At 39.4% G+C, this 26,695-nt stretch overlaps 1 protein-coding gene across 9 annotated transcripts in view; it reads left to right on the forward strand.

The window, feature by feature from the left end:
• The first annotated feature begins 1,209 nt into the window (after nucleotides 1–1,209).
• Nucleotides 1,210–26,695, forward strand: part of PLEKHA1 (pleckstrin homology domain containing A1) — a 31,432-nt gene continuing 5,946 nt past the window's right edge. For 5 of the 9 annotated variants that reach the window (XM_041415319.1, XM_041415323.1, XM_041415325.1 and 2 more), the window contains exons 1-10: nucleotides 1,227–1,570; nucleotides 15,026–15,186; nucleotides 16,536–16,592; nucleotides 17,341–17,386; nucleotides 18,794–18,891; nucleotides 21,217–21,348; nucleotides 22,207–22,350; nucleotides 23,356–23,424; nucleotides 25,537–25,601; nucleotides 26,374–26,437. In XM_041415319.1, coding sequence (XP_041271253.1) covers nucleotides 15,046–15,186; nucleotides 16,536–16,592; nucleotides 17,341–17,386; nucleotides 18,794–18,891; nucleotides 21,217–21,348; nucleotides 22,207–22,350; nucleotides 23,356–23,424; nucleotides 25,537–25,601; nucleotides 26,374–26,437 — 816 coding nt within the window. In that variant the 5' untranslated portion in view covers nucleotides 1,227–1,570; nucleotides 15,026–15,045. Of the gene's footprint in view, nucleotides 1,571–15,025; nucleotides 15,187–16,535; nucleotides 16,593–17,340; nucleotides 17,387–18,793; nucleotides 18,892–21,216; nucleotides 21,349–22,206; nucleotides 22,351–23,355; nucleotides 23,425–25,536; nucleotides 25,602–26,373; nucleotides 26,438–26,695 lie in introns of all 9 variants that reach the window. The other 4 variants (XM_041415321.1, XM_041415327.1, XM_041415324.1 and 1 more) reach the window with 2 other exon arrangements.

The raw sequence follows: 26,695 nt of genomic DNA on the forward strand, positions 1-26,695 counted from the left end.
TAACTCCAGTAAAACAAACACTGCTAAGTGAAAAACCACCAAAAAAATGTAGGAATAATCGTGAATGAAGTCCAAACTGAAAAGCTTCTGGCTGGTGCAGCTGCAGAGTGTGTGACCTCTCCGGGTTTGATAGGGAAAAGTTGCCATGGGGATGGTGCAGCATTGTTTGTGGCTGACTTCAGCTTTTATTGTTGTGCTCTGATTACAGCTTTTGTCTCACTGTGAAGTAGGGCTGTTACATGCCAGCTTGAAACAAAGATGCATTTACAGGCAGCAGCAGAGTTCAAATGATTTCCATAATTAGAGATATCACTGCTTTAAGCAAGGGGGGAAAAAAAAAATCTGTGTTGCTATTTCAGAAAACACAAAGTTTTTCAGTATAAATTTAATATCTGCTTGGGAAAGAAGCAACTTCCTGGTAAAACTGGTTAAACATCATTTCAAGAAATTGTCATTTGCCGCTCAGACTGATGGCAAAAGGCTGTGAGGCAGCACCTGGGCCTCCAGGTGAAGGCAGTTCAGCTGTGGGGTACACAGACCTCGAGTTTTTTTGCCACATTAGCAAAGTATACGCAGACATAATCAACATCTTGATTTACTACATCCTTAAAGCTCGTCCTCGAGTAGGGGAAGGCAGCAGTGCTGTGTTCTGGGGCACTGCTGCCTCATATGCCATTTGCCACCAGCCAGGACCCCCGGTGCTTTTCCAGGGCCTTGCTCTCCAGGGCCATTCCAGAATATCTCCAGACACCCAGGGTGGATCTATCCCAGCTGCAGAATCTGGCACTTGGCCTGCTAGATATCGTGTGGCTGGTGAATGGCAGTTCATAGAATCACAGATCATAAATCAGTTTGGGTTGGAAGGGACGCAAAGCCCATCCAGTGTCACTCCAGCCATGGATAGTGACACCTTCCACCATCCCAGGCTGCTCCAAGCCCTGTCGCACCTGGCCTTGGATGCTTCCAAGGATGGGGCAGCCACAGCTTCTCCGGGCCAGCGCCTCCCCACCCTCAGAGGGAAAAATTTTTCCACAATATTCAACATTTCCCTCCCTGCTGCGGCCTCCCCATCAAATACGCTATTAAAACCCCAGCAACTGAACTACAACTCCCATCATGCCCCGAGTCCCACCCCTGCCCACCCGCGCTGCACTACATGTCCCGGCATGCCGTGGGGCGGCGCGTGCGGCGGTGTGGCGGCGCACGCGCAGTGCGGTGCCGGCGGTGCGGACGGAGGCGGCGGGAGCAGCCCGTTCCCGGTGCGGGGCGCGGGAGCGGGGCCGGGAGCGCGCCCGGGGAGCGCCCGGCTCTCCTCACGGGGCTCCCGCACTGCCACCACTCCAGTAAGTGCCTCAGGCCGGGGCGGGGCTCGGCCCGCCCCGGGTGATGCCCTTCCTTCCGCGCCTGCCCGGTGTGTGACCGCGCAGGGCACTGTCCTGCTCCCGCTCCCTCCTTTTTTCCTTTCCGCTTTCCCTGGAAGGCGCTCGGCGGCGCGGGGGCTCTGCCCGCGGGGCCGGCGCGGTGCGGGCTGCCCCGGTGGCGCGGGCAGGGCGCTGTCACGGCCCCGGAGGTAAGAGGAGAGGTGATCTCAGGGCTCGTCACGGTGCGCTCCGCTCCGCTCGGCTCTGCGGGCACGCCGGGCAGCGGCGGGGGCAGCGGGCAGAGCCGCAGCCCCGGGGCCTCGGGGCTCCCCGGCTGTGCCCTTGGGATCCCCGGCAGAGCTCGGGGGGCTGGGGATCCGGCGGGTGGTGCCCGCTGTGGCTTGGAGAGGGATGTGCGGGGGGGCTCTTGGCACGCTCCGAGCCGTGGTCTGGCTTAGCTGTAACCGGGGCTGGTTATTTACTGAGCCGGAGTGGCTTTGAATGGGTAACTTGACTATAAATGAATGTTAAACTGTAACCACCGTTGGTATATGCGCGGGTTTTATCACCTGTAAAATTCCAGACAGGCATTTGACATGCTGCTGAACTTAGCACGGACTTAAATTTTGTATGGGTTGTGCGGACTTAAATTCTATACGTGTTGTGAAGATTTAAAATTCTATACGTGTTGTGCAGACTTAAATTCTATACGTGTTGTGCAGATTTAAATTCTATAAGTGTTGTGAAGATTTAAAATTTTATACGTGTTGTGCAGTTAAATTCTATACGTGTTGTGCAGATTTAAATTCTGTAAGTGTTGTGAAGATTTAAAATTCTATACGTGTTGTGCAGTCTTAAATTCTATAAGTGTTGTGCAGATTTAAATTCTATAAGTGTTGTGAAGATTTAAAATTTTATACGTGTTGTGCAGTTAAATTCTATACGTGTTGTGCAGATTTAAATTCTGTAAGTGTTGTGAAGATTTAAAATTCTATACGTGTTGTGCAGATTTAAGTTCTATAGGTAGTGTGAAGATTTAAATTCTGTACGTGTTGTGCAGCTCCCTTGGGAGGAACTAATGCATGACCTTCGTAAAAGGCATTATGTTGTTGCATCAAATGTTCTCAAAGTAGCATCGAGAGGACAGCAGTTTTCTCTTTGGCAGCCTGCTGCTTTGAGGCTTTCTGCAAGAAAAATGTCTGGTTTTCACCAGGCAGTGTATTGTGCTTGTAATCGAGCAGAACGAACAGTCTTTGCGTGGGGAAACAGTTTTTTGTTCCACTGAGCACCTGAATTAGGCGTTAGCAGAGTGGTGTTACCTGAGTAAAGCTGAGAGGTAGAATCTTTAAAATTTTTTTTTAGATTCTTAAGAGCTCCATCCCTCCATGCTTCACCTTCTTCTCAAAGCAGAGTACATTTAAAGAGACTGCTAGGCATAGAGCAAGCTGAACAGCATCACCTTTTTGACGCCTTCTGACGAATTCCTTGCTTTCCTGACAGAGGCTGTAATGTCTGTAAAGATAAATTTTCTCTTCTCCTTACCCAATCCCATACATGACCCTGCAGGACAGAGCTATATTTCTTCCTACAGTTTTGGGGCCTGTGATGTGTGAGGAGTGGCTTTTCACTGTTGAAACCAAAGCAAGAGGATTTTTTTGATTTTTTGGCTTTTGTGTTGTTCTGTTGTTTTGGTTTTATTTTTGTATTTGAGCTGCATTCATTTTGATGCAGCACAAACACAATCCTGAGCTGGAAGTGTGTGTGGTTACTTTGAGTGGTTGCTCTCTCATGAGTTACTCTGCCTTGTGGAACAGTGAACTTGCATTTTAGGTCCATTCAGTCTTGTTTCCTCTGCTTGCTATTTTTAGTTGAGAGAGTCACAGCAGTAACAATACGTGGAGCTGTCAGGTTTGTGAAGCACAGAAGTGTAGAAGTGCAGTTTTTACCCTTTGTCACATGAGGAAGTGTTAAAAGTGGGCTGAAATCTCTTTGTGGTAGGGAGAGATATTGAGCCTGGCTGATGTTTGGAGGAGAGTCTTTTAATTCAGGGATAGATAAGCACTGATGCAGAAAGTGATAATTCAAGAAATAATACCTGGGGGTTTGATGTGTCCTGGGTATCACTGGGTGCTACACTGCTGGAGTCAGCTTTGCATAAAATATAAACCTCTGTGTGACTCAGTGAGCTCTGTCTGCAGTTACCAAACGTTGTGATTTGATTTTGTGATTGTAGAAGATTTAATTCCAAATTCATAAATTCTAAAGAAATCTATTTTCTTGAGCTATTTCTCTATTTAAAACTACATTTGGCCTCATGTTCCATTGCACAGCTCTGCATTTCAGGGGTGAAATTAAAGCAGAGGATGCACAGTGGGTCACTGGCAGGTGTAGTGCAGTGCTGAGTTGTTTCAGGAGAGCAGATGCTTTCACACAAATTAGAGAATAGGCAAAAAAGAACCATTGTGTAAAGAAAATAGGCAGGCAGCATCTTCATGCTTTCCCTCCTCCTCCTTCTCTCCTCCTGTGTTTATTTTCCTCAGGAGTAGTAGCTGAGTGACAGAAGACAGACACACGCATGGGGAGTACAGAAGGCATGTGCAGGAGGAAGAGACCTGAATGCAGGAAAAGGCATTTTTTGCAGGTAGCTGGGACCTGTTCCAGAAGGCAGCAGAGCTATCTCAGCTCAAATAAAGGCTGACGGCGTGTCAGAGAGTCGGTGTAGAAGAGAGGAAGTGCAGAAGTCAGTTTTTATTGACTGTAACAGATTAGAAAGAACTTGAGGACATTACTGAAATGAGAACAGGTCTCTGCTTGTAACACAGTCTCCAGTGCAGGGTTGGATGTAGCCCAAACTGCCAGGCCTGCAAAATTCTTAATCTATTTTAGTAGATTTAGAATTCCATCGATGTCTTTATTACTGACTGTTCCTGGTTATTTAAGCTGACAGTTATCATAGTAAATGCAGTTCCTCCAAAGTGCAGCAAACCAGCAGTGTTGGGGGGTGAGTACATGGTCTAATGAGAATTTTCCTTGCATGCTCTACAGTGCTTTTGGATGTATCCAGCTCTGCATCAGTGTTTAGACAAACAATATTAAAATTTGTGATGTGAAAGCATGTGTCTGTCTTGCAAGATGGGTTTTGGCAGGTTTGTTTTTTTTTTTTTTCACTGATAATTATGAAGAATAGGAACAGTCTTAGAAAATACTGGGGTTTGCAGCCAAGTGAACCTTTGTGCAGTTGTATAATTGCATGAAAATACAGAATAGTAAGTTATTTCAGTGCTAAAATGGGAATTTAGTTAACTGGCTTTAGCATAAAACATTTTTGCAGTGTGGTACAAGTGCTTAAGAAGTCATCAGGAAATTACATAAAGAAACACAAAAGTCAGTGCATGTATTCTTTTGGTTTTGAAACTAAATGCAATGGGACATGGCTAGAGGCATTGCTGTCAATGATTTATAAAATTATATAAGGAACCTAAATATGATAATCCTAGTGAGCTTATTTGACATATGAAAATAATGTAACTGCTTTTAAAAAGTCACCTGCTGAAGAGCTCTGAGTGACAAGAATGGCTCAGGTTTTGAAGTTACACTTCAGTGCAGAGAATCACTGAAATGAATTGGAATGGGGGATATGGCTGAGCTGCTTCAAATTTTTTTCTGCTCTTACACTGATCTTTCAAATGAGGACTTTGAAAATATATAGGTCTAAGGTCATCTTGATGCATGCTGTACCCCAACTGTGAGAAGTATTTAGGTATGTGTTGGTATAGGGCTCAGTTCTATAAATAACACTTTCCTCTCAGTGCTAGGTAAAGCAGCAGGGTTTTGTTGCTGTTGAGGAAGGAAGCTGGTTCATTGTCTCAGCACTAAGCAGCATTTTCTCCCTCCAGGGACTTGCAGAAGCATCTAGAATGTGTAGGTGTTTCTTTAATCTTGGAGAAGGAACTTATTAAGCTTTCTGGTGCAGAACTGTATGAGCCACTTACTCTTAACAGATGTTATCTGCACAAGTAGGGAGTTGCAGGTCTGGTAGACATTTGTGGCATTCAACAGTTTAAACAGTTTTCAGGTTTGAACATATGCCTTTGCCTTAAAATCTGAATAGTTTCAGCTATTTTATGTAGAAGAAAGGTGGTTCAATAGTGAGGTTGCTGCTCTGGGACTTGGGAAACAGGTTCAGCTCACTGTGTTGCCAAAAAGCTTCCTGTGTGGCCTGGGACAAGCTGCTGCTGTGTCCCTCCATTCTCATGCTGAGAGTGCTGAGCAGCAGCAGCTCTGCATCACAGGAGTGGTCAGGGTAAGTCAGGCTGGATGTGGCCAGGGGAGCTCCCTAGTGCTGGCAGGGAGAGGCTGGAGACACTGCCCAAGTTAAAAAACTAGGGGTGAGCTCCAGGCAGGAGGAGGAAAACCAGAAAAATACAGTGGAAACAAGGTTTTGACTGGAAATCTCTGGTGTCACTTAGAGAAAGCAAATCCTTAAAACTTTAAGGAGCACTGCATGGCCTTGTTTGTTTAACAGAATTTTAAAACAATGCTTAAAATACCCACACAAACATGTAAATCTTTTATGTTATGGTTCTGCCACACAGGGGACTGTAGCAAAGCTCTTTCTGTTCCTTTGTTGGCTGTTCTCTTCTTGAAGATGCTTTTAATTCTAGCTAGACATTGCATCCAGATGTTTTGGATATCAATTTAGCTCATTTTTTCTGCTGGCATGGTAAGCAGAATCTCTCAAATTTGGCCTGATTTACTGACTTTTCATGTGAAAGAGGCTGAGCTTTTCTACCTCTCCACTCCCCTAAAGGGAAAAAGAATTTGCAGCCACCTCTAGTGAGGAGTGTCTTTATTAATGTTGCAGAGTTAAAAGTATTTTGAATTTAAAATCTTCCTGGTGAAAACAGGGCACTGTCATTGCTGTAAATTGAAAGTGTAGACTAGACAGCAATTACCAAGCTTTGCAAACATGTTTTCATTGTTGAGAGTCAACACTCCCAGGAACAGTCTCTGTATACTGACAGATAGGTGATAAATTAATGCATTTAATATGTAATTGTTTTGATGTGTATGCTCTGCCTGGGTGCTTTGGTACCCACCACATTTACATCCCATGTCCAAGAAAATGTGTTGGGACTTGTTTCAGACTAGTGACTTAATTAAGTGTTCTTCTGTTAAGCACTAAAACAGTTACATGCCAGGTTTGTTGTAAGAGTGAGCAGTCCTCTTAAAACTGCACTTCAAAAGGTGTTGTTCAATATGTTCATTAACTCTTTAGGGAGCCTGAAAATGACAAATGGGAACTTAGGCTGGGCTAATAATTCAGCTGGCAAGTTATTCCTATATCTAGGAGGCCATGCCTGGGTGTGCAGCAGTGATGGAAGGCTGGGTCACTTAAAGGATGTTGAAAGTGTGTCTGCTGATTCAGGACTTTAGGGTTTGGTTATCTTGATTTTTTTATCGTTAACCTTTTTCTTGTGTTTCTTCCTTAAATCAAGTTCACTGGAGATGCTGTAATTTATCTATTCTGTCTTCCTACTTTGTGCTGATGCCCTGATTTTTGGGTGGAGGAGAATGGTTCCTTCAGGAGGTCTATTTGCTGCCTTTTTGTGGGAGGCAGCAGTACAGGGTGTTAAAAAGCAGCTCATGGTCCATCCAGGATTTCCAGGCTGCTGGATGTGTACAGGACTTGGGATTCTTCTGGAGTGTGTCTGCCTCACTGTGTGTAGGTCTGACAGCAATCCCACAAAATGCCAGGAGCCTGCTTGGTACTTTTGGGGTTATTCTGTGGGTGGAGGGCTGCTATTGTCCCTACACACCATAAGTGAGGTTTTGAGAAACACCTTTGTCAGTGCAGAGCAGCAGCTGGGCTGTAACTGGTGTTTGTGTCATCCCACAAACGAGGAGGGTGAGGCAGAAAGCCACAACCAGGCATGGGCTGTACCTGCCATGAGGATGATTCCCTGTGTTTAGGGCTTGGTTCCAAGGAGGAATGCTGCTGGAAATGAATTCTGTGAGAAGTTACAGTGAGTGATGTGCTTTGAGTGAAATGGCACTGCGCTACAAACAGAGCAACTTTCACTTCGTGGGGTTTATCTGTGTGTCGGGTGAGACTTCTATTAAACATGCCAGAGTGGCATTTGATTTTCTTAATTTAAGGTATATAAAAAACGAGAGGGGGAGGGTAATGCCATTTGATGAGCTTAATTTTCCCCTCCCACCTTGGTAAACAGGAGCTGTGCATCTGTAAATGCACATTTGTCTGTCTGTTACACGAGACAGGCAAAGCCCTGTTCTTCCTAAAGAGCTTTCACTGCACTTGCACTTACTGGAGAGCTCTGAGATTAGTCCTAATCTCTGGAAATCCTTGTGTAGTTCTGATATAACTGACAAGTGAGCTGGATTCTGGAGGAAATAGAAAATCTTTGCAGCAGAGGAAATTTTGGCCCGCATAGTTAATTATACAGTGAAATGAATACAGTCTGTTCTATAAATATTAAAATAAATTAGATTAAAATTGAGCAGCAATGATTTTTTCCTTTCCAAAGATTGAATGTAGGTGAACCGTTGCATTTTTCTTTATTCTGCATTGAATTTGCTAAATTAGATCTACAAAATCAAAATTGATAAACAGTTACTTCCTTTATGTGCTTTGATTTCATTAAATCCTTTTATATCAGTAAAAGAGGTCAAACCAAATATTCACCTGAAAATGTTCTTTTCATTATTTGATATTGAAATTAACTGGGAAATTAGTTATTTATAGTCCTTTCTTTAACAGCATAAGAGTATTCTGTGAAAACTGAAGGTATTCCTGATTTCCTAGTAGCTGGCCTTTCCATTTCTTACATACTTCCCAGGAAGAAGGTCTGTGTTTATTTGTACTGAGTTTATAGCCAGGATTCTGAGTGAAAATCAGCAAAACTGGCTCAAAAATGGCAAAATTCATTATTCAACCAGCCTCACCTTCTTTTTGGATTGGACTCCCTAAAGTCAAATAAGCTTCACCAGGATTTGTAGTTTGATTCAGATGGGAATTTGAAATAGCTGGGAGTGTGTGGAATTCAAGTGCTTGGAGCAGTTGGCCTGGATGAAGCAGTTATTAGTTTATTATTGAAATTAAACAGGGTTTTTTCTAATGACTAACTTGTAATAATAAGTAATTCTAGTAAGTAATGTGGTTATTTCCTGCTTAATTTTTAATTGTTTTGGTTGTCATGAATGGACACTTTCTATAGACTAAGCATGTAAGCACCTTCAAGAACAAGGATCTAATTTTCATTTTTGGAGTTTTGTAGGTGGCACTTATTTAAAAAATTTGTAAAGGCCAATAAAAAAATTAAAATAATTGTAAATATGAATCAACTCTGAACTTGCATTTTTCAGGATTTTAACTAGCATGTAACTGAAATTAATTAGCATTAAAAAACTTGTGTTGAGGCTTGTGTGAGATATAAGTCAAAGTCAATTATAGTAACTATATTTTGTTTTATTGTATTTATTTCTGGTTATATCTCATTTTGAATAACTATATTATCTGGAGGCTTAATATAAAGTGATGAAAATTACATCTGGCTGTCGTAAAGATTTTGTGTTATTGAACATACTCTGTCACTGTCTTTCAGCTTTGTTATTTTACTTCACTGCCTTGTAAGCTGGTCATCACTCAGAAGTTATTAATGGATTAATTTAAAGAGTGTTTTTTTATAATGGCCTTGTTGCACAGGATGCTTCCCTTTATTTCTGTTAGCTCAGTGCATTTAGAAGGACAATTAAAATAATTGCTTTAGCTGGGCAAAAACCATTAATAGGTGAGGTTGGGTTTTTTGTTGTTTTGACTTACAAGATCAGTGATAGAGAGGAGTTTTGCATCCTGTGCAGTGCATTTCCTCATTCCATCACATCCCAAAGCTTTTGGCTGCTATTGCAAATACCTTAAAATGGAGGAAAATAGTTCAGTTAAGAACAGGAAACATCACTTAGAGACATTTCTGCAGAGATTTTTGAGGAGGTACCAGCCTGCCCCATGGTGGAATTTGTAGATCAGTATTTGAAATAGGCAGAGGATGATGGATTCAGATAACTCCAGAATGTTTTCCATAGCAGTCCAGATTTCCCTTAGAACATACTGATATTTCTTTTTTTCCCTGAGGTGAAGGTAACATTAGAGGATGGTATTGAATAAAATGAATGGTTTGCCTTGCTGAGGTGCACTGGTAGAGATGGGAGTGGTTGGCTTACCCCGATTTAACGAGTGTTCCTGGAAAACAGCAGCTCAGCATTTTGAACACAGAATCACCACTGGATAAGACTGAAGTTCAAGATAAGGCTGCTGGTTTTGTTAGGTGATTCATCACTGCAACCATGATTTTTTTCTATATTGTGGTCTGCTTGGAAGTTGGATTAGGTGCTGGGGGAGGCATGTATCTTTTGACATTCCTCATAGTTTGGTCAGGGATAGGAGAGGTCAATGCCACTTGTGCTAAGTAATATTTTTTAATTTGGAAAATTGATTTCTGCTTAGGAATTTCTTTCCAGCCTTTTGCAGCTGGTTTTTCCTTCTTTTTGACTTCTTTAGAATGGGAATCTGAATTTAGGGGGCAGTGTATCCTGGAGACTTGCAGTTCTCATTTTTAGATGTAGTTAAAAGTTGATCATAGTGTCATAGGCTGCTCACAAATCTGTCATGTCTTTCCTGTTATCCAGTGTCTGCTGTACCCTCCAGGACAAAAATGAGGCAGTGGAGGATCTTTGGGAAATTGAAAAGCTGGGCTTGTAATTTTAAATCCATCAATCCTAAATTATCTTTTGTTGTCAAAAGAATTGCAGCCAAGTCAAGCTCTCCAACTCCTGGATTAGCTGTTTGTGGGGGTTTTTTGTTATGTTTTTGGTACTTTGGAAGCTGTATGAAAGCTGAGCAGGGATTTACAGTATTGTCTCATAGTATAAGGTATTTCTCTGGTGGGCTGCCTGTGCTGGAATGTTTTCAAGGAAATGAAAAGAAGTTTGAACTACTGTCTCTGGAAGATTTATGTGACTTGTTTTCAGAGGCTGCCCTGAGCTGCTTGTCTTAGGGTTGGAATTTCCCCCTCCCCGCTCCCTTTCCTTGTCCTGGATGTACACAAGAAGGAAAGCTTTCATTGCTGTGTTCTTCAGGGGATAAGCAGGACAGTCTGAACTCATCCCTTCCCCTCGGGAGGCACTAAATGGTCAGTAAAAGAGATGACCAGCTGGAGAGCAGCTGATTTACAGCAGGAAGCTGAGAGTAATTGCCTAGGCAAAAGCCAGGAGCCCTCACTAATGAAGCTGTCCCTGGAACTGCAGGAAAGACTGGAGATGGCTGGGGATGCTGCTTTACCTTCCCTTTGTGCTGCTGGAGCTGCTGTAAACAGCAGAGCTTAAAAAGGGAGCTGGGGAGGAGGGGTGGGCATGACTCATGGCATCATTTTATATTTATCAAGTGGAGGTGTATGAATGTTGTTCTTCATTTCATAGGGATGAGTAAGTAGGTAATGGATGTTTCTGAATCTTCCTAGCTGAGAGAAAAAGAACCCCAAAGTCATCTCTTGGGGTGAGTTAAATCCAAAGTTCCAAATGTTAAAGAGCAGGAAGTAGAGCTGTTCCTCTAAATTAAAGAAATAAAAGTAATACAATATTACCCAAGTAATAAAATAAAAGTAATAAAGTATTACCCAAAGCTTGGGGAAAATACACGTAAAATAAAGAGGTATTAAGTGCCCTTCTTGTATTTTTTAATCAAGCTCTCCTATCATAGTGCAAAGCCTGATTTTTTTATGAAGACAAATTTCCACTTGCTTTAGTCAGCCAGTGGTCCATGGTTTGTACCTACCTGTGGAAATCAAGGGAGAGACTGGGCCACAGAAATGTTATCTAGCACCTCAGTTCAGTCTTGTCTAGACTTTGTACTTGAAGATACAAAAGCTGCAAGCAATCTGTAATGGAGGTGAACTGAAGAACAGGTGCTGGTGGGAAGCTAAAAATAGGAATTAATGTGGGAGAGTTTGAGCTGTGTGTTATAAATGGTGCAGAGGAGATGCTCGTGTGCCTCTGCAGGTCCTGCTTGTGCAGTCATGCATTTACAGTGAGACTGGGGAAGGTGATCTGGGATTTTTATTTATAGTGGTGCCCAGGAGGCCAGGCAGCCCTCAGTGTGGGATATAAATGCTGGGGAATGTCAGTGTGTGTTGTACCTCAGAGGAAAAGAGCAGGGAGAGGGGAAATCTGAGAGAAGCTGGGCTGGTGAGGTATGGACCTCCTAAATTAGTACCCTGCTGCTGGAAAGAGGGATGTAAGGCTTCAAAAATAAGTGACACCTCCTGTTTGCATTATAACACAGCCCTCCAGGAAAGAATTTTAAGGAGCTGGGAGTTCTTACAGGGTGTTACTATACACCACAAAATGGGTTTTCAAGAACATCTTTGTTTCTGGAAGATTGTGGCAAGAACCAGGAGGAAATGGGCCACTGGGATGTTTTTCCTGAAGTAGCACAATGTCACTGACCCACATCTCCACTGCAGGGAGGGAAGGCAAAATAAAATGAAATTGTATGTGGTCTGTAACAGGTTTGATGCCTTCAGCCTTCCTAAGAACTCATCATCTTTTTATAATGCTTGATTCTAAAATATTTAATGCACTGTTCTGTGCTGCAGGTTCTGCTGCAGAAAATAACTAAGGGTGCAGACTTGGAGATTTTTGTTTCCTAATTGCTTCAAATAATTTAATGAAAAATCTCATCTCTGCAAGACATGATCTGTGTTCTGAAAACATTTTTAAGTTGAAATTCTGATGAATTCTTAGCCTGGTGGTCTTCCAGCCAGATTTCCGATGCTGAGGAATTGGATTTCTGCAATTCCCTGTATGAATCATGGCAATTCCATCAATGCTTTTTGGCTCTGTCTAGAGTTGTCAGGAAAGGGATCATCATGGTGGTGGTTTTGTCATGTGTTCAGTCCCTTTAGTAACTGGAAGAAAGGCGCAAATTGATTTCTTTTTCAATGTGCATTGCAAATTGTGGTTCATTAATGAAGGTTGAATAGAATTGCTATTAATTTACAGGGGAATCTTGCCAGGGTGTAATGGGTGGAAGCAGGCTTTAAAAATGGAAAACAGTTATATGATACTGTGTCAGATTTCAATTTATTATGAAGTTAAAGAGTTTGGTTTTTTTTGTCTCTTCTTCTTTAAGACCATCAGTCCTGTAGAGGTCTGTAATCCCATGAGGAATTTTAAACTAATTTGAGGAAAACAGCAGTTATACAATTTACATTTTAGCATTAGTGTTACTTTATACTGTATTTCATTAGAGCATAGAGTAGGTGCAAATAGTATCATTTTGTAGGCTAGAAATTAGCTGGTAGTACTCAGAAATAGAGAATCTTTATTAATTTATGTTTGGGGTTCTTTTTTTCTTCTGTGAGAATTAGTTTACTGACAAATAAGAAAAAGCTTCTGAGTTTTGTCTTTTGCCCTGGAAAAAAAAAAATTCAAGTATTGGAGTAGTTCAGCTTTAGCTAATTGTATGTTCATAATGGAGCATTGTGAGCATCCTCCTTTCATTTTCCTTGAAAGGTTTTCTGAAACATAGATTCTCTTATGGGGGAAAAGTGCTTTGAAAATTCAGTTGGTTTTATTCAAGGATTCTTGATCAATCCGTATCTTGTTTGAAAAACAAGTTTTCCTTGTTTTGTTTTCTTCACATCTGCAGAGAACACAGCTTTAAGTCTGCTCAGACAGGAAACCAGCCACCAATATTTGCTTTTTTTTAGGCACAGGGCTTTTCTGGGCTTCATAAACCGTTGATAAGAAGCCTAAAGGGTGTTCTGGAAATGCTGGATGATTTTGTTGAGGGACCACCTGGCACAAATTAGGGCAATACTGGTAAATGGCAATTTTTATATTCATTTAAATGCAAACAAGGTGTGATGCCAAGTTGTGCCAGATTAGAGGTGTAGAGAACAGCTACCCTTGAGCTTGCCCTCAGTGTTTATAGGGAGATGTTGTTACAGCATGAAGTGATCCCAAGAGTCTCAATTGAATTACTGATGAATGTTTGTTAAAATAATGATATTGTCCTGAGTGCTCAAGTGTTTATTTTCATGGTCCTTATAAATATAACTTGGTTACAGAACATGACTTAGATCTGTGATATTTATATTGTGAGGCACAGACCAAGAAAATTGAGATTACTTTAGTAAATTTTCTTACTTTATTGAAGAATAAACCTTTGCATATTTAAACCTTTGCATATTTAAACTGTTGTTGCTGGTGATAGTTTTTAAAAAGTCTATTTCTCAAAGTAATTGAGTCAAAAACTTGCTTGTGTTCTAATTAGTCATAAAATGACAGCTGTAAATACAATTATACATTTACATATTTGTATATGGACTCCCCCCCAAAAAAAAAAAAAAAGGGGATATCTGAGTCCCTAAAATAAACACTGATTCTCTCCCCAAAACAACACTTGAAAAACTGTCTCATTTTTTGGTGTGGTATATCAGTATCTAATGACAAATAATTATCAGGTGTCTGGCTCATTGTATGTGCATGTAAATGTGTTTAAATCGAGTAACCTTAAAAACGTATTAGAGGTAAAGAATTTAAAGAAATACTGAAATGAAACTTCCATATTACACGGTTACAGCTGGAAAAGTTGGAAAATGATTAAAAATGTGAAGTGTTTCAACGTTCCTGTGTCTTACATTAGTATTTTTGGATATGTACTATTTCTGAAATTTGTAACAAAATGTGAAAACTGAATCATTTCTTTCCTGCCTTGGGAAAGATTGGCATCAACCTGATTTTTATCATTTTTAGATGAGTATGCAAATTTATCTTTGGTCTTAACAAGGCTGGCTCTTAAAATAAAATGACTGTCCCACAAAATAAAAGGAAGCAAAACTCGTGGTACGAAAGGCAGAGCCATAAAAGGTGAATGGTAAAATGGTAATAGGTGGGCATAATGCAGCTTTTAATTGAATTTTTTAATGCAAAAAAAAACTTAAAAGCGAAAAACATATCCCAAAAGCCAAAATAAAAGCGTGGTGTACTCAGACCTCAGTACTAAGAGCAGAGGGTGCTCACGTCTCTGTTGGTGCACATACAGCTTCATTTTTCCTATTTAATATATAAGAATGAAAAGATGCCTTCTTAGACACAGCTGGACATGAAGTGCTTTTTGTAGGAGAGAAGAAAAATGAGAACTATGTTTCTAAAAGCTTTTTTATTGCATTTGCATAAGCTAGATATGAAAAATTGCATTGGGCAGTGGAGCTCCTGACCAAGATTCTTTCTTGGCTGTGAGAGCATTGTCAAAGGAGGAAGTGTAACCCCACTGCTGTCTCAGTTTTGTGAAGGACAACCTTTATTTTTCAGTGATCTTGTCAAAGTCTTGATGCTCTGCTGCTTACCACTTGTAACTTTACACTTATTTACGCTGCTGGATCTGCTGAACACACACTACAAAGTGTGAAAGTCCTGTCTGAAAACGCAGTGGTGGTGCTGTGGGGAGCAGCTGCGCTTCACTTACCCTTCCCTAGAAACTTCTTGAAGCTACTGATTGAAACTGCCCAAAATGTCATGCACTGAGCAGCCTTAAAATTAGCAACAAGGAACTCTGCTTACCTCCTGCGCTTTTTGTTGTGCAGTGTGATGTCCAGGGTCAGAAATGCCTTATGTGGATCGCCAGAATCGCATCTGTGGTTTCTTAGACATTGAGGAAAATGAGAATAGTGGGAAATTCCTGCGGCGCTACTTCATCCTGGACACGCAGGAGGACAACCTGGTGTGGTACATGGATAACCCACAGGTGAGCTGCTCCTGGCAGGAGTTTCCTGCTTTGTCTCAATTTTGGATTTTCTAACGAATTTGCAGAAGAAAAGTGGGGTTTAGTATTATGGACCTGGAAGCTGGAGGAAAAAAATAATTGTAAATCAGTTTAGTATAACCAGATGAGGCAAATCACACACCCTGGTCTTTAATTCACCTTTAACCTTACGTGGCAGCGTGTGGTTTTCCTTGCATTACTAATACCTTTCCCTCCACAGAATCAGTGACTGAAAAGCAATTTTTAATGAAACCTGCAATTGCAGTCCAGCATGGATGGTGTATGAATGAGGATGGCATTGGAATGGAGAGCAGCCTTTAGATAAAAGCTACTTTTACAATGTGCCTGCATCCCTGTGTTTCCTAGCAGAGGAAAGAACAGATAATTGCTCAAGGTTTGGGCACAGAGACAGTGAGAGCATAGGATCCAGGTCAGCTGACAGCTGCCTGCCAGAAGAATATCCATGTACCCTTCTGCCAGGAGCAGCAGAGTTAAAAACCAGCAGTCTGCTGTTCAAAGGAACCAGCAAAAACAAAATGTAAATGAAGTGCAGCTCGATGGATGTGACTTGTGACTGAAGCATTTAGCAGTTCTCACTGAGGAGAAAAAGAATTTCTGCAAGTAACACAGACTTCAAACATTTGATCTGAGTGAAAAGAAGCAATTCAGGGCATGTGGACAAAATCTTGAAGTGCTGTAGAAATTGCAGTTCCTTAGAAGTTTTAAGACTTAATGATATTTGCAGTGCACACCCAGGCCTAGGTTAGGCCTTTTATTTTACTTTCACAAATGAAAGGGTTTCTTGCAAGAGACAAATTGAAACTTCTTGATTTTCTGCCACTGCTGTAATTTTGAAGAACTTCAGAGTTCTTGTAACTATGTGAAGGCCTTTCTGAATCCCTGAAGTGACTGGAAAATATGTGAGATGGCCTTTGAAGTGTCTGACATAATAGATGAATGTCACTTCTTGTCCCTTCCTCCTGCCCTGGTCAAAGTACATGAGACTCCAACATCTGTTAAGGAAAAAGTATTCTTTCCGGATTTCCTGGATGCAGACCCACAAGAATCCTTTTTCCTCTAGTAAAATACATAAACCTCTGAAACAATTACTATTTGTATTGTTTCTAGCAGTCTTTCTGTTTTTAGTTAACAGATGTGTGTATAATAAACAAGTAGTTTAGATCCTGTTTCAGGCATACATTGTGCATTGTCTATAAAAATATGTAGGATTTTCTTTTTGTTTGTGGAATTACTTGCTTTTTATGCATAAACACTGACTGTGGCATGAGAATAAACTAGTTTCACTTTGTAACATACGTGATTTGTTTCAGAATCTTCCCTCTGGATCTCCACCTGTTGGGGCCATTAAACTTACCTATATTTCAAAGGTAAGATAATTAATATGTGAGACACTCATTAAATTCTTGGTGGTAACTACCGAGGGCCTTAACTTCAGACAAATTTAAATGCCACTTACTGTTTTTGCTTCTGTGGTACTCCTGAATTAGAGAAGTGTTAAAACACTTCAATAGGTTCAGGTTAAAATAAGAACAGACTAATTACTGTGTTGTCTAAGTTTGTTTAGTGATTTCAAACAGCAGCTCTTTGTGCTCATAAAGTTGACATTTCAGTTCTTTATGAGTATTTGAATTCCCATTAGTCTTGGAGAAAAGACTGGTCATTTATGAAGGGGAAGATGTCTTTGGGTGTCATAACTTGCAAGTAATAATGACTTTTAATAGACAGGACAGAAAAATTTCTAAAAAATATTTAGTCCTTACACTGTGTATACAGTTAGTTCTAAATATGTCTGAAAGGGAACTGTGAACTAAGAAAGTTTCTGTGGTTAAATTTGTAGCAGATACTGCATTAACAAATAAATGGAGAAAAATACTTGACCTTTTCTTGTCTTCCTGCTCATTTCTCATTCTTCCTTTGCATTCTTTGTTGTCAGTACTGCATTTTCCCACCTTCCTTGTCTGTCTTTCATTTTTGTATGTTTTTAGTTCTCTTTATCACTGTGCCTAACCACCTTGCTGTTCTGCTAATCTTTGAATTTACCCCCTTGAAACAGAATAAAACTTGTGATATCTGATGTGTATTTTGTGACATTTATAATCTTAATTTCCCTTCTAGGTTAGCGATGCAACTAAGCTGAGGCCAAAGGCAGAGTTCTGTTTTGGTAAGTTTGGCTTGTGCTGTGTTCTTCAGACATTTGGAACAAGGATAATGTTCTGCAGTTCTGGTACCAGCTACAGCTGGGAGTGTTTGAAAAACAGCTTGTATTCACTTTCTTCTTTAGTATGATGGAAATGTTGGCTTCCTCCTAAGGTGTTTTTGTGTTTTTTCATACTGCAGCTTAATGAGGAGTAGGTGAGAGCTGTTTTTTTCAGATGTCTGAAATTTTTGAGGCATTAATAAGTAATGACAGTTGTTTTCAGAAATGTGGTATGCCTGTCAGCTGGGAAGACAAGACATTTAACTATTGAAATCTGTTTTACTGATGAAAGAGTTGATTTCATTGATCTAAAAATACTGTCAGCCAATGCTCTTAAGTCAAATTTCAGCTTCTGTTGCTGCACAAAAAAACAATTCTTGGGGCGCCTTCTAGGTTTAAATTTGTTCAAAATTTACTGAAGCTTCAGATAATCCTAAAGCTCTTCCTGGTTTTAGGCAAGTACCTGGTGTGTCAGTTCAGTGCCATCTACAGATTACAGATTCCTCTGCACATCTGTGGAGGGCTTTGTCCTCAGCACTTGTGAAGTTTCTCCTGTCAGTGGGTCACCTCTAAAATGATCCAAGACCCTGGCTTAAATATCTCTAATTTATTAAAGAGTTTTAATACTTTGTAGAGGAAAAATACAAATTTACTATCTTTATATTCAGATGGTTTTAATCACCATAAAACCTATTTCAAGAATTAGCCATGTGGTTTTCTTTGGGTTTTTTTTTTTTTTTTTGCTGTTAACACTGAGTTTGTCCTTTTTTGATAAAGGAATGCCAGGGGTTGTGAGGTAGAGATATAAACTCATTAAAATATGTTTCTCTGCCAAGTCACTGAAGTAAAATAATATTTGTGTTGTAGCTGTCTTAAAGTTGTTTGGTACTGTGCATGATATACTTTGTAATTAATACTGATTTTCCTAGAAATTTGAAATTTTTTTTAAAAAGTAAATCAGTGACCATAGTCATGTTCATAATGTCACAAAGATTCTGGGCAGAGGATTAAAAGGAGGAATTGTAGAAGTCCCCAGGTATAAAACTTGTTGCATGGGGAAATTGAGAAAGAGGAAATGGAACTGTAGAATATTTTGATAACATTCAAGACCTCATTTCTGTGTCGGAAAATCAATTTTCAAAGTTTGTATCATGCCATTTAAGTGGAGAGCTTAAATTACTTTTTTTTTTTTTTTAGAATTAAGCAATCAAGTGGATTTATGTGCCTTAAGATGACTTTCTAAAACGAAACACAACAGAGCACTTAAATACTTTAAACAGAATTCTCATCTGAAATCAAATCTTTTCATAATGATATTAAGTTTGCTCTTAAATTTCAGTGTTGTTAACTTTTCATAATGGTTTTTAACAGTTATGAATGCAGGGATGAGAAAATACTTTCTACAAGCCAATGATCAGCAGGACCTAGTTGAATGGGTAAATGTTCTGAACAAAGCTACCAAAATCACAGTAAGTGGTTGAGTTGATATTTAGCAGTGCTTTCAAATGGTGACTGTCTCAAGGTGCTTAAATGTAACCTTTGCCTCCCGTTTCTATCACCACAAACAAGTCTTGGCTTGACTTTGCAGTACTTGGAGAAACTGTACAGAACTCCTAAATTTGAGTTTAACTAACTTTGGGGAAATTGAACAAAAGATAATCTTTTTAATTACAGCTTAGGATTTTTTCTAATTATTTAAAATTAACTGTGCATACTTGATATTATTTGAAATATCCAGAAGACACTAGCAAACAATGAAAAATACACATACTTTACCTGCTGTCAAAAGCTGGTATTTCTTAAAGTATCACTAAAATATTGATCAAGCCCTAAAGCTTGATTTTGAGTAACATCCATGCAAAGAAACATTGATGGTTCTTCTGGTAAATGTTAAATTACCTTTCTGGGTTGTACCAGGACAAGTTGTTATCTCATGACAGAAACCCCCATATGTTATCTCAGTCTTTTCAGGAGGCAGAAGTTATGGTTTTGTTTTCTCCAGTTTTGGGGAAGTGATGACAGTGAACACTTCTGAGAGCACACTGCAGCAAAGATGGGGTTCTGAGCATGGGTGCACATTTTTTGTGGTTTTTCTCAGTGACTTTCTCATTTTTGGGTTATCTAAGGATGTTCACATGAGTTCTTTGCACTGTTTTAATATAGCCCATTCTTTGGAGTTATAAAAATGCTACTGCTATTAATAAATTGTAAAAAACCAGAAGCACAAAGCCTCCTCACTTGTGTTCTTCATAAGGAGGATGCAGCACAACCAGGCCTGAGCTGTTCCCAGTTGAAGAAATTAAGTGATTAAATAAATAAATGATTGCATCAATTTAGAGTGAATGATGTTTATTATCTGTTTAGCTTGCATTTTAAGTGGCTGGTGAAATCATTATTATTTTGTCTTTGAAGGAACAAGCCTTTGAACAGCTCAAGTACAGCCAATTATTGAATCAAATAATTAAGACCACTCAATTATTAATTTTAATATGAGCATTACTTGCTGCAGATTGTAATCCTCCAAGATTCATTGCATGTTTTAGTCCTGTTGAGTGCTGATAATGTCAGAATGACTGTGACCCTCTGCAGCCTAGCACACTGTGTACCCGTTTTCGAGTGCTGTTTGAAAATGCCTTTGTGTGAGGAGGTGGTTGTGGGCTTGGCTGCAGCATTTTCAGGACTTTGTGACAGCTGAAGCACTTGCCCACAAAGCTGTATCTACAAGTCTCTGCTCTTGAAAGGCTGAGGCTCACGAGTGGCTTATCCTTCAGTGCTGGACTTGGCAGAGGGGTGGCCAGCAGGACACTGTCCTAGGCTGACATTGCTCTCAGCACTGTCTGTACTTCTCTGCAGGCTGCATTTTGTAAAATGAGTGCTCCTGGGCACAGGAACTTGAATCACAGACTACAAAGTAGCTTTGGTTTCTTGTCTAGATCAGTTCAGTTCCAAGTTTTGGATGTGTCACAGTCTTGGATGGACAATTTGCGTGTCCTTCTTTCTGGAGTTTGGATGTCTTCTGTAAATAGCCAGTAGGTTGCTGGGTGGGGTATTTGGGTGTGACACTTGATCTCTTCTTGTTGAAGTCATTTCAGACGTGCTATATTAATATTAAAGGTGAAGGAGATTAGAAATAAAAAGGTCTTGTAGTCAGTGCATTTCTTAGGTTAAAGAAATTTACTCATGAAACTGAGTAAACTTTTTAGATCAAAACACTTACGGGGAAATCAAATTCCTGTGGAGTTTTGATGGCCCTAGTTCCTCGTTTGAATTATCTAATAGTTACTGATAGTTAGGTAGGCAGGGTCACTTTGGCCAGAATTTAGCAATATATGTATGATTAATGGGGGCAGTAACACAATCTTCATGCCTAGTACATGTGAGGACAAATGTCACACTGGTCAGACACCCTGTGTGACCAAAGTCCCAGTGTTTATGGCCTTGCTGTGCTGGCTCTGCAAGCACTGGGGTGTCTCCACTTTCTTAGTAAAACTGAAAGCAACTGAAAAATAAAGAACCAGTTCTATAAATTAGCAGTGTTTTGTGAAGATTGAGTAATGTCAATTTTATGGCAAAGCTTGCAACTGATTTCATGCACTGAAATGTCTTTATTGGCACCACTTTCCTCTTGAGCACTAAAGCATAGTCATTACAACAAATTTTTTGTGTAAGCCATTTTTAGCAATGGTTAGTTAGTGACCATTTGTTAAATCCTGCTGAAAATGCCTCAAAATTCTCTAGTAATGCCAGGGCTTTTTCTCACGAAACTGATGTCAATTCTCACATTCCAACTGCAGGTACCAAAGCAGTCTGATCCTCTCTGCCAAATGGATAATGCAAATCGTCAGGCTGAAAGCCCAGGTGGAAAGAAGCAAGTCTCTTACAGGACAGAAATTGTTGGTGGTGTTCCCATCATTACACCCACCCAGGTAATACCCTCCAAACGAGTGGGTTTTTATTTTACACACAAAGCTGTACTTTTATATGCACCTTTTATTCATCTTGATTGGGGGTTCTGAGGATTTTATTCCCTTTATACAGGATTTTAAAGAATTGCTTGAGTACTGGTTTTTTTTTGCTCACACATACCTGTTAGTATAATAATAGTATTTTTGTCTATGTGAAATTAATTGTTGGTGGTAACAGTGATGAAGTTCTGTCCCTTTAACAGAAAAAAGGACAAAAACTTGTAAGGAAAAGTGGGGAAAAAAATTTGAGAGGCTGAACAAGCTTATGGAAGTAGAATCTGTGCAGTGCTAAAGATAGAACTGAATCTGTTGCTGAAAGTTTCCTGAGATGAAAATAGTTACAGATTAGATGAATATGATGTAGATTATATGTATGCTCCCAAAATGCTTTAAAAATTTGGTGAATTCTGATGTCTTGTAGTCTCAGAAATAACTTTTTGTTCGCTGTAGCCTCCTCTAGTGTTTTGCCCATGTTAAAAGTTTGCACTAAATACATGCATGAGTTTAAATCTGTACCTTTTTTTTTACTGAGTGTTTGTCAATATTATTTGAAAGTACTCAGCACATTCTTGGTTAGTATCTAAGAGCAGCTTACAAGCACTCAGCCCCTGAGGAATCTCAGTTGTCTCTGGAAATCAGTTAAAATATTTTGTTCTTTCAAACTGGAAATGAGATTTGTGAGCATGGGATGATAAAGTTATTTCCTGATGTAACTACTGTAGCTATTTCTTGACCTTTAGAAAAATATAAAAAAAAAAACTTGAGAGTATTCTTTGTGTTTTTCTTCTTTGAGAGTATTCTTTCTCATGTTTTCTCTAGAAAGAAGAGGTCAGTGAGGGCAGTGAAGGGGCTGACAGGAATTATTTGAAGCGGTCACAAAGTCACCTTCCTTATTTTGCTGCTAAGCATCCCCCAGATAATGCCATTATCAAAGCTGGTTACTGTGTCAAACAAGGAGCAGTGGTAAGTGTTATTGAAAACAAAAGGCAATTGACTGATTTTATTACTACTGACAGTAATAAGGATTAACTAAAGATAAAATTTATCCTCCAGTAGCATTTAATTTTGATCTGTGTTACTTCTTTTCATGACTTTCTTTAGTGTTGTGCTGTTGAAGATATTTTAGAGAGGCAAATTGTGTGCCCAGACTTCCATGTGATGGTTGGTTCATGCAGCTTTTTCTTTAGTGTTGTGCTGTTGAAGAGATTTTTAGAGAGGCAAAGTGTGTGCCCAGACTTCCATGTGATGGTTGGTTCATGCAGCTGGGAATTCTCCTGTTCTGCATTCTGTAGGGATCCTTATTTTGCTTACTAAAAACATCTAAATTGGGACAGAAGTTCAGCGCCTGCTTTTTAAATCAGTCAAATGTTTAGAAAAAGCTGATTTTTCAGTTCAGAGGGAGAATTGTACATCTTATCAGACTGAATAACACAAGTGGAGCTGTTCATGTGATGCCTTGCTAGAAGAAGGAACAGATAGTTCAGATTAAGCAAGATACACATCTTTGAATTCTCAGACTCTTTTTATCTTGGATTATGAAGTTTCTTTTTGTGACATCCCTTTTTTTAGTTAAAAATAAACTAGAAACCTGTGATGTATTGTCTTTCAATTTTTCCCATAGAGTAGTTCTGCTGCTAAGTTTCTACAGTGTGACTAAATCTCAGAAAATAGTGGCTTTAAGAATTTTGTATTTTTAAAATATTTCCTGAAAAACTTATTAATTGTGCAAAGTCATCCATAATTGTCTTGGGGACACTAAAGATGCAGAATTTGTAATTATAATAAACTGTAATGAAAACATTATTCAAAATTAATAGTTATGAATAAATAGGAATTACAAAATACCATACACTATAAATAAAAACTAGAATGGTAAATATAATTTAATACATTCATAATTCATGACATGTAAGTCTATTTTATTTTATATGTCAAATATATAAATATTTATTTCTTTTCCCTTAACAGATGAAGAACTGGAAGAGAAGATACTTTCAATTAGATGAAAACACAATAGGATATTTCAAGTCTGAACTGGTAAGTTTCCAATTCTGTGTTATTTTCCAGTGACAGTTGCAAGGAATATCCTTGTTTGAGAAATGTGCTCTGCTGCTCCTGCAGCTCTTGATTCTGTACTGTAATAACTTTTCATGATTGGGGTGAACAAAAAAATTAATGGGGCAACTGTTCAATCTGTTTGAGAAGCCTGCCTGTAGGGCACTGAAGAGCAGTAATAACTGCTCCTCTGCAGTCACCCTGATTCTTGTATTAGTACTTTGTCATTTTGCACTCTCATATAATTAATTGTGTTGTTGAAATAGCTGATCACTGTGAGAAAGACTAAACTGTAATCTTGCAATTCGTCATTTAAAGTTAGAATTATGCTTTATCATCCAGATGATGGGATCTTCTCCCACACATTTGTTTCACCAGGGCAGCCAAGATGGACAAAAACCTTTTGGTTTTCTGTTCAACAGCAACATTTGCAGAGTTCCTTTTAGTTTCGTGACCTTTCTTCTTCCCCTGTCACTCTTAAGTTTTTGGCTGATTTTGGCCAGATATGAAGTGCCTTTGGGCTTCATTTAAAATTAAATGGCTGGTTCTGAAGACAGTAAAGTGTGGGATTCCTTTTTTGGGAAAACAGACTAAATGTAAGAAAATCTGTGCCTAAGGAATGAAATCTGAGTTGTAAAGTGCTATAAATTAAGGAGAATTGAGTTTACAGGCCAAACATAAGATGTAAAATGTCAAGAACCCAAATTTCAGGCTGTTTCTGAAGTTAGCTTTGATTTCATTTCTAATGAGGGCATCTGCAACAGTAGCAGGGGTTTGATCTTGCACCATTATCTTTGTTAAGCTGTCAGCAGAACAATTCTGACTCATTGTCTGTAAGAAACCATCTATTTTTGTTTTAAAAACAAATCTGAGCTCAGATTGCTCACAAACAAGTTCTAACCCAGTGAAGAATTATACTGTGGGACGTATAATAGAAGGATGGTGGAAATAGTCTCACTTTTAGTGTTTTGTTGTGTTCATTGAGCCTGTACCAGGCTACAGGAGCACAGTAGCATACAGGCAATGTGAAACTCAGAAAATTATAATTTCTGAGCTGGGCTTTTCCCTCCAAGAGGTGTCTGTACTCCAGAGATGATCTCCACAGTTGATGTATTACTTTGAAAATGCATTTTAGTGGATGGTTGAATCTAAGAATGGTAGAGGTACAAGGAGCACAATAACTGCAAACATTGGGTTTTAAACTTTCTGCATTTGATCTGCTAAAGAGCAAAATGATCTAATGGAAACTGCTCTTGGAGCATGGTTACATTTGGGTGACATTTGCAGCTTGCTCAGCATAAATCTCCTAAGTATCTGTCACAGAAATGGTAGGGGAAGTCGTTCCAGACCTGAAAGCTTTTGTTTTATCTGTAAGTTGTAGCCAACTGAATCAATCCATTGTAACTTGGTTTAAAGAAATCACAGTAGGAGGTAAAAGAAGTTGTTGTTTGTTTGTAGTTTAGTGCAACAGCCACTGGAAAATAATAGTATGTGTGACATTACGTTGTCATGGGAAAAGTGAAAGTGTTTCTGTTTGAATGTTCTCACTTTTTTCCTGTTGTGTGAAACTTTAACACTTATTTTTGCCATGGTAACAGAATTTCTGAATGCTTTGAGAGTGCTTGTTCTTTTGCAGATGTTAAGGACTGGTTTCTTCGTAGCACTTTAACTATATCCTATACTTAATACAATTAAATCTTACTGAAAACCATGTCATGCAGTCCCATTAACACAGCATCTTCTATGGTAGCGTTTCATAGCAAATTAATGTAATCAAAATTTTAATGAAATGGGCTGCTTGAGGCCAGGGTCAGTTGTCTGGTCTGGTTAGGGGAAGAGGGCAGCATGGTTGTCTTCATTGTAGTATGGAATTAATGTTTTGGGAGGTTTTGCTTCTTGATTTGTCCTCCTCTTCATTGCAAGTGCCATGGTTGGTTTAATACTTAAAAAAGCAAATGAAATTTTGGTTGACACCACTTTTTTCATAGTGACTGCCTTGAAAGTCTCATGTAAGGAAGACTGCTGCTGTCCTGGCCTCTGGCTTTCTGTTCTAGTTGTTAGATGCACTGTACTAAAACATGTTTCTTTTTTCAGGAAAAGGAACCCCTCAGGGTTATACCACTTAAGGAGGTCCATAAAGTTCAGGAATGCAAACAGAGGTGAGGAGGGAAGCACTGATGTCATTACATGGGATGGAATTCCCTGCTTGGTCATGGCCAGGCTGCTCCTTGGAGAACTGTTCAATAACTTCACTTGATGTGTGCATGTGGGGTGTTCTTTATGGGGCAGCACACTGTTTTGTGCATTAAATGGGGTTTGAGGGTTCTGTATTAATGTGTGTTTCAAACTTGCAAATTTGCACCAGGGGAGAACAAAAGAATATCATGAAACCAAGAGTTAGAGATGTGTGGGTGCTGTCTGAGGCAGCAATTTCAGGAGTCTCTACTCTGCTTACATAATCTCTAAACCTTAACTCATCTTAGATGGATGAATCTGGCTGAGAGCACTCTTCACTCTCCTACCAAATGGCAATATACTAAAGAACAATTGCTTTTGTATCACTTGAGAGATACTGATTTTTCTGTTTTTTCTCTAGCAGACTACATACAGAATTTGACTAGAATGATAAATATTTTTAAACTTAACATATGATTTAGAATGTTACAATTCAAAATGTATGGTAAATATTTTTAGCCTTAATGTTATGTAATTTTAAATGTTCCAATTAAAAATACATGTAGTAGCACATGTGCCGCTGGTAAACTAAAGAGTCTTGGGGCTAAAATTAGTAAAAAAAGCAGTAGTGGAGTGATAAAGGAATGCAAAAGTCAGACAGCAAATGCTCTGATTCTCTGCCAGTTCTACAGTCTTGTTAAAATACAGTAGGAAAGTTGTACTTGCTTTTGAAGTATTTTTGTATTTCATTTGCAGTGATATAATGATGAGAGACAATCTCTTTGAAATTGTAACAACTTCTCGAACCTTTTATGTGCAGGTAATTTCTTTTTTTTTAACTTTGGGCAAACCCAAGAGACTGCCAGAGTTAAATACACTTTAAAAGTGAAAGCAGCACTTCTTCACTTTAACGGTGGCATGATTTTCAGGGGAAATGTGATCTTCAGGATATTTCATTTACTGCTTTATATAGCTGTATACATTCTGTAGTAACTTCAGAGCAAGAAATGTCTGGGTTAAGAAATAAAGTCTGCCTGTAAGAATTTAGGTCCCCCTGGGTTTCAGTAGCACACTGAGC

Source organism: Onychostruthus taczanowskii, unplaced genomic scaffold, assembly GCF_017590055.1.
Source record: "Onychostruthus taczanowskii isolate IOZ18803 unplaced genomic scaffold, ASM1759005v1 scaffold5, whole genome shotgun sequence".
In the NCBI taxonomy this organism is placed as follows: domain Eukaryota; kingdom Metazoa; phylum Chordata; class Aves; order Passeriformes; family Passeridae; genus Onychostruthus; species Onychostruthus taczanowskii.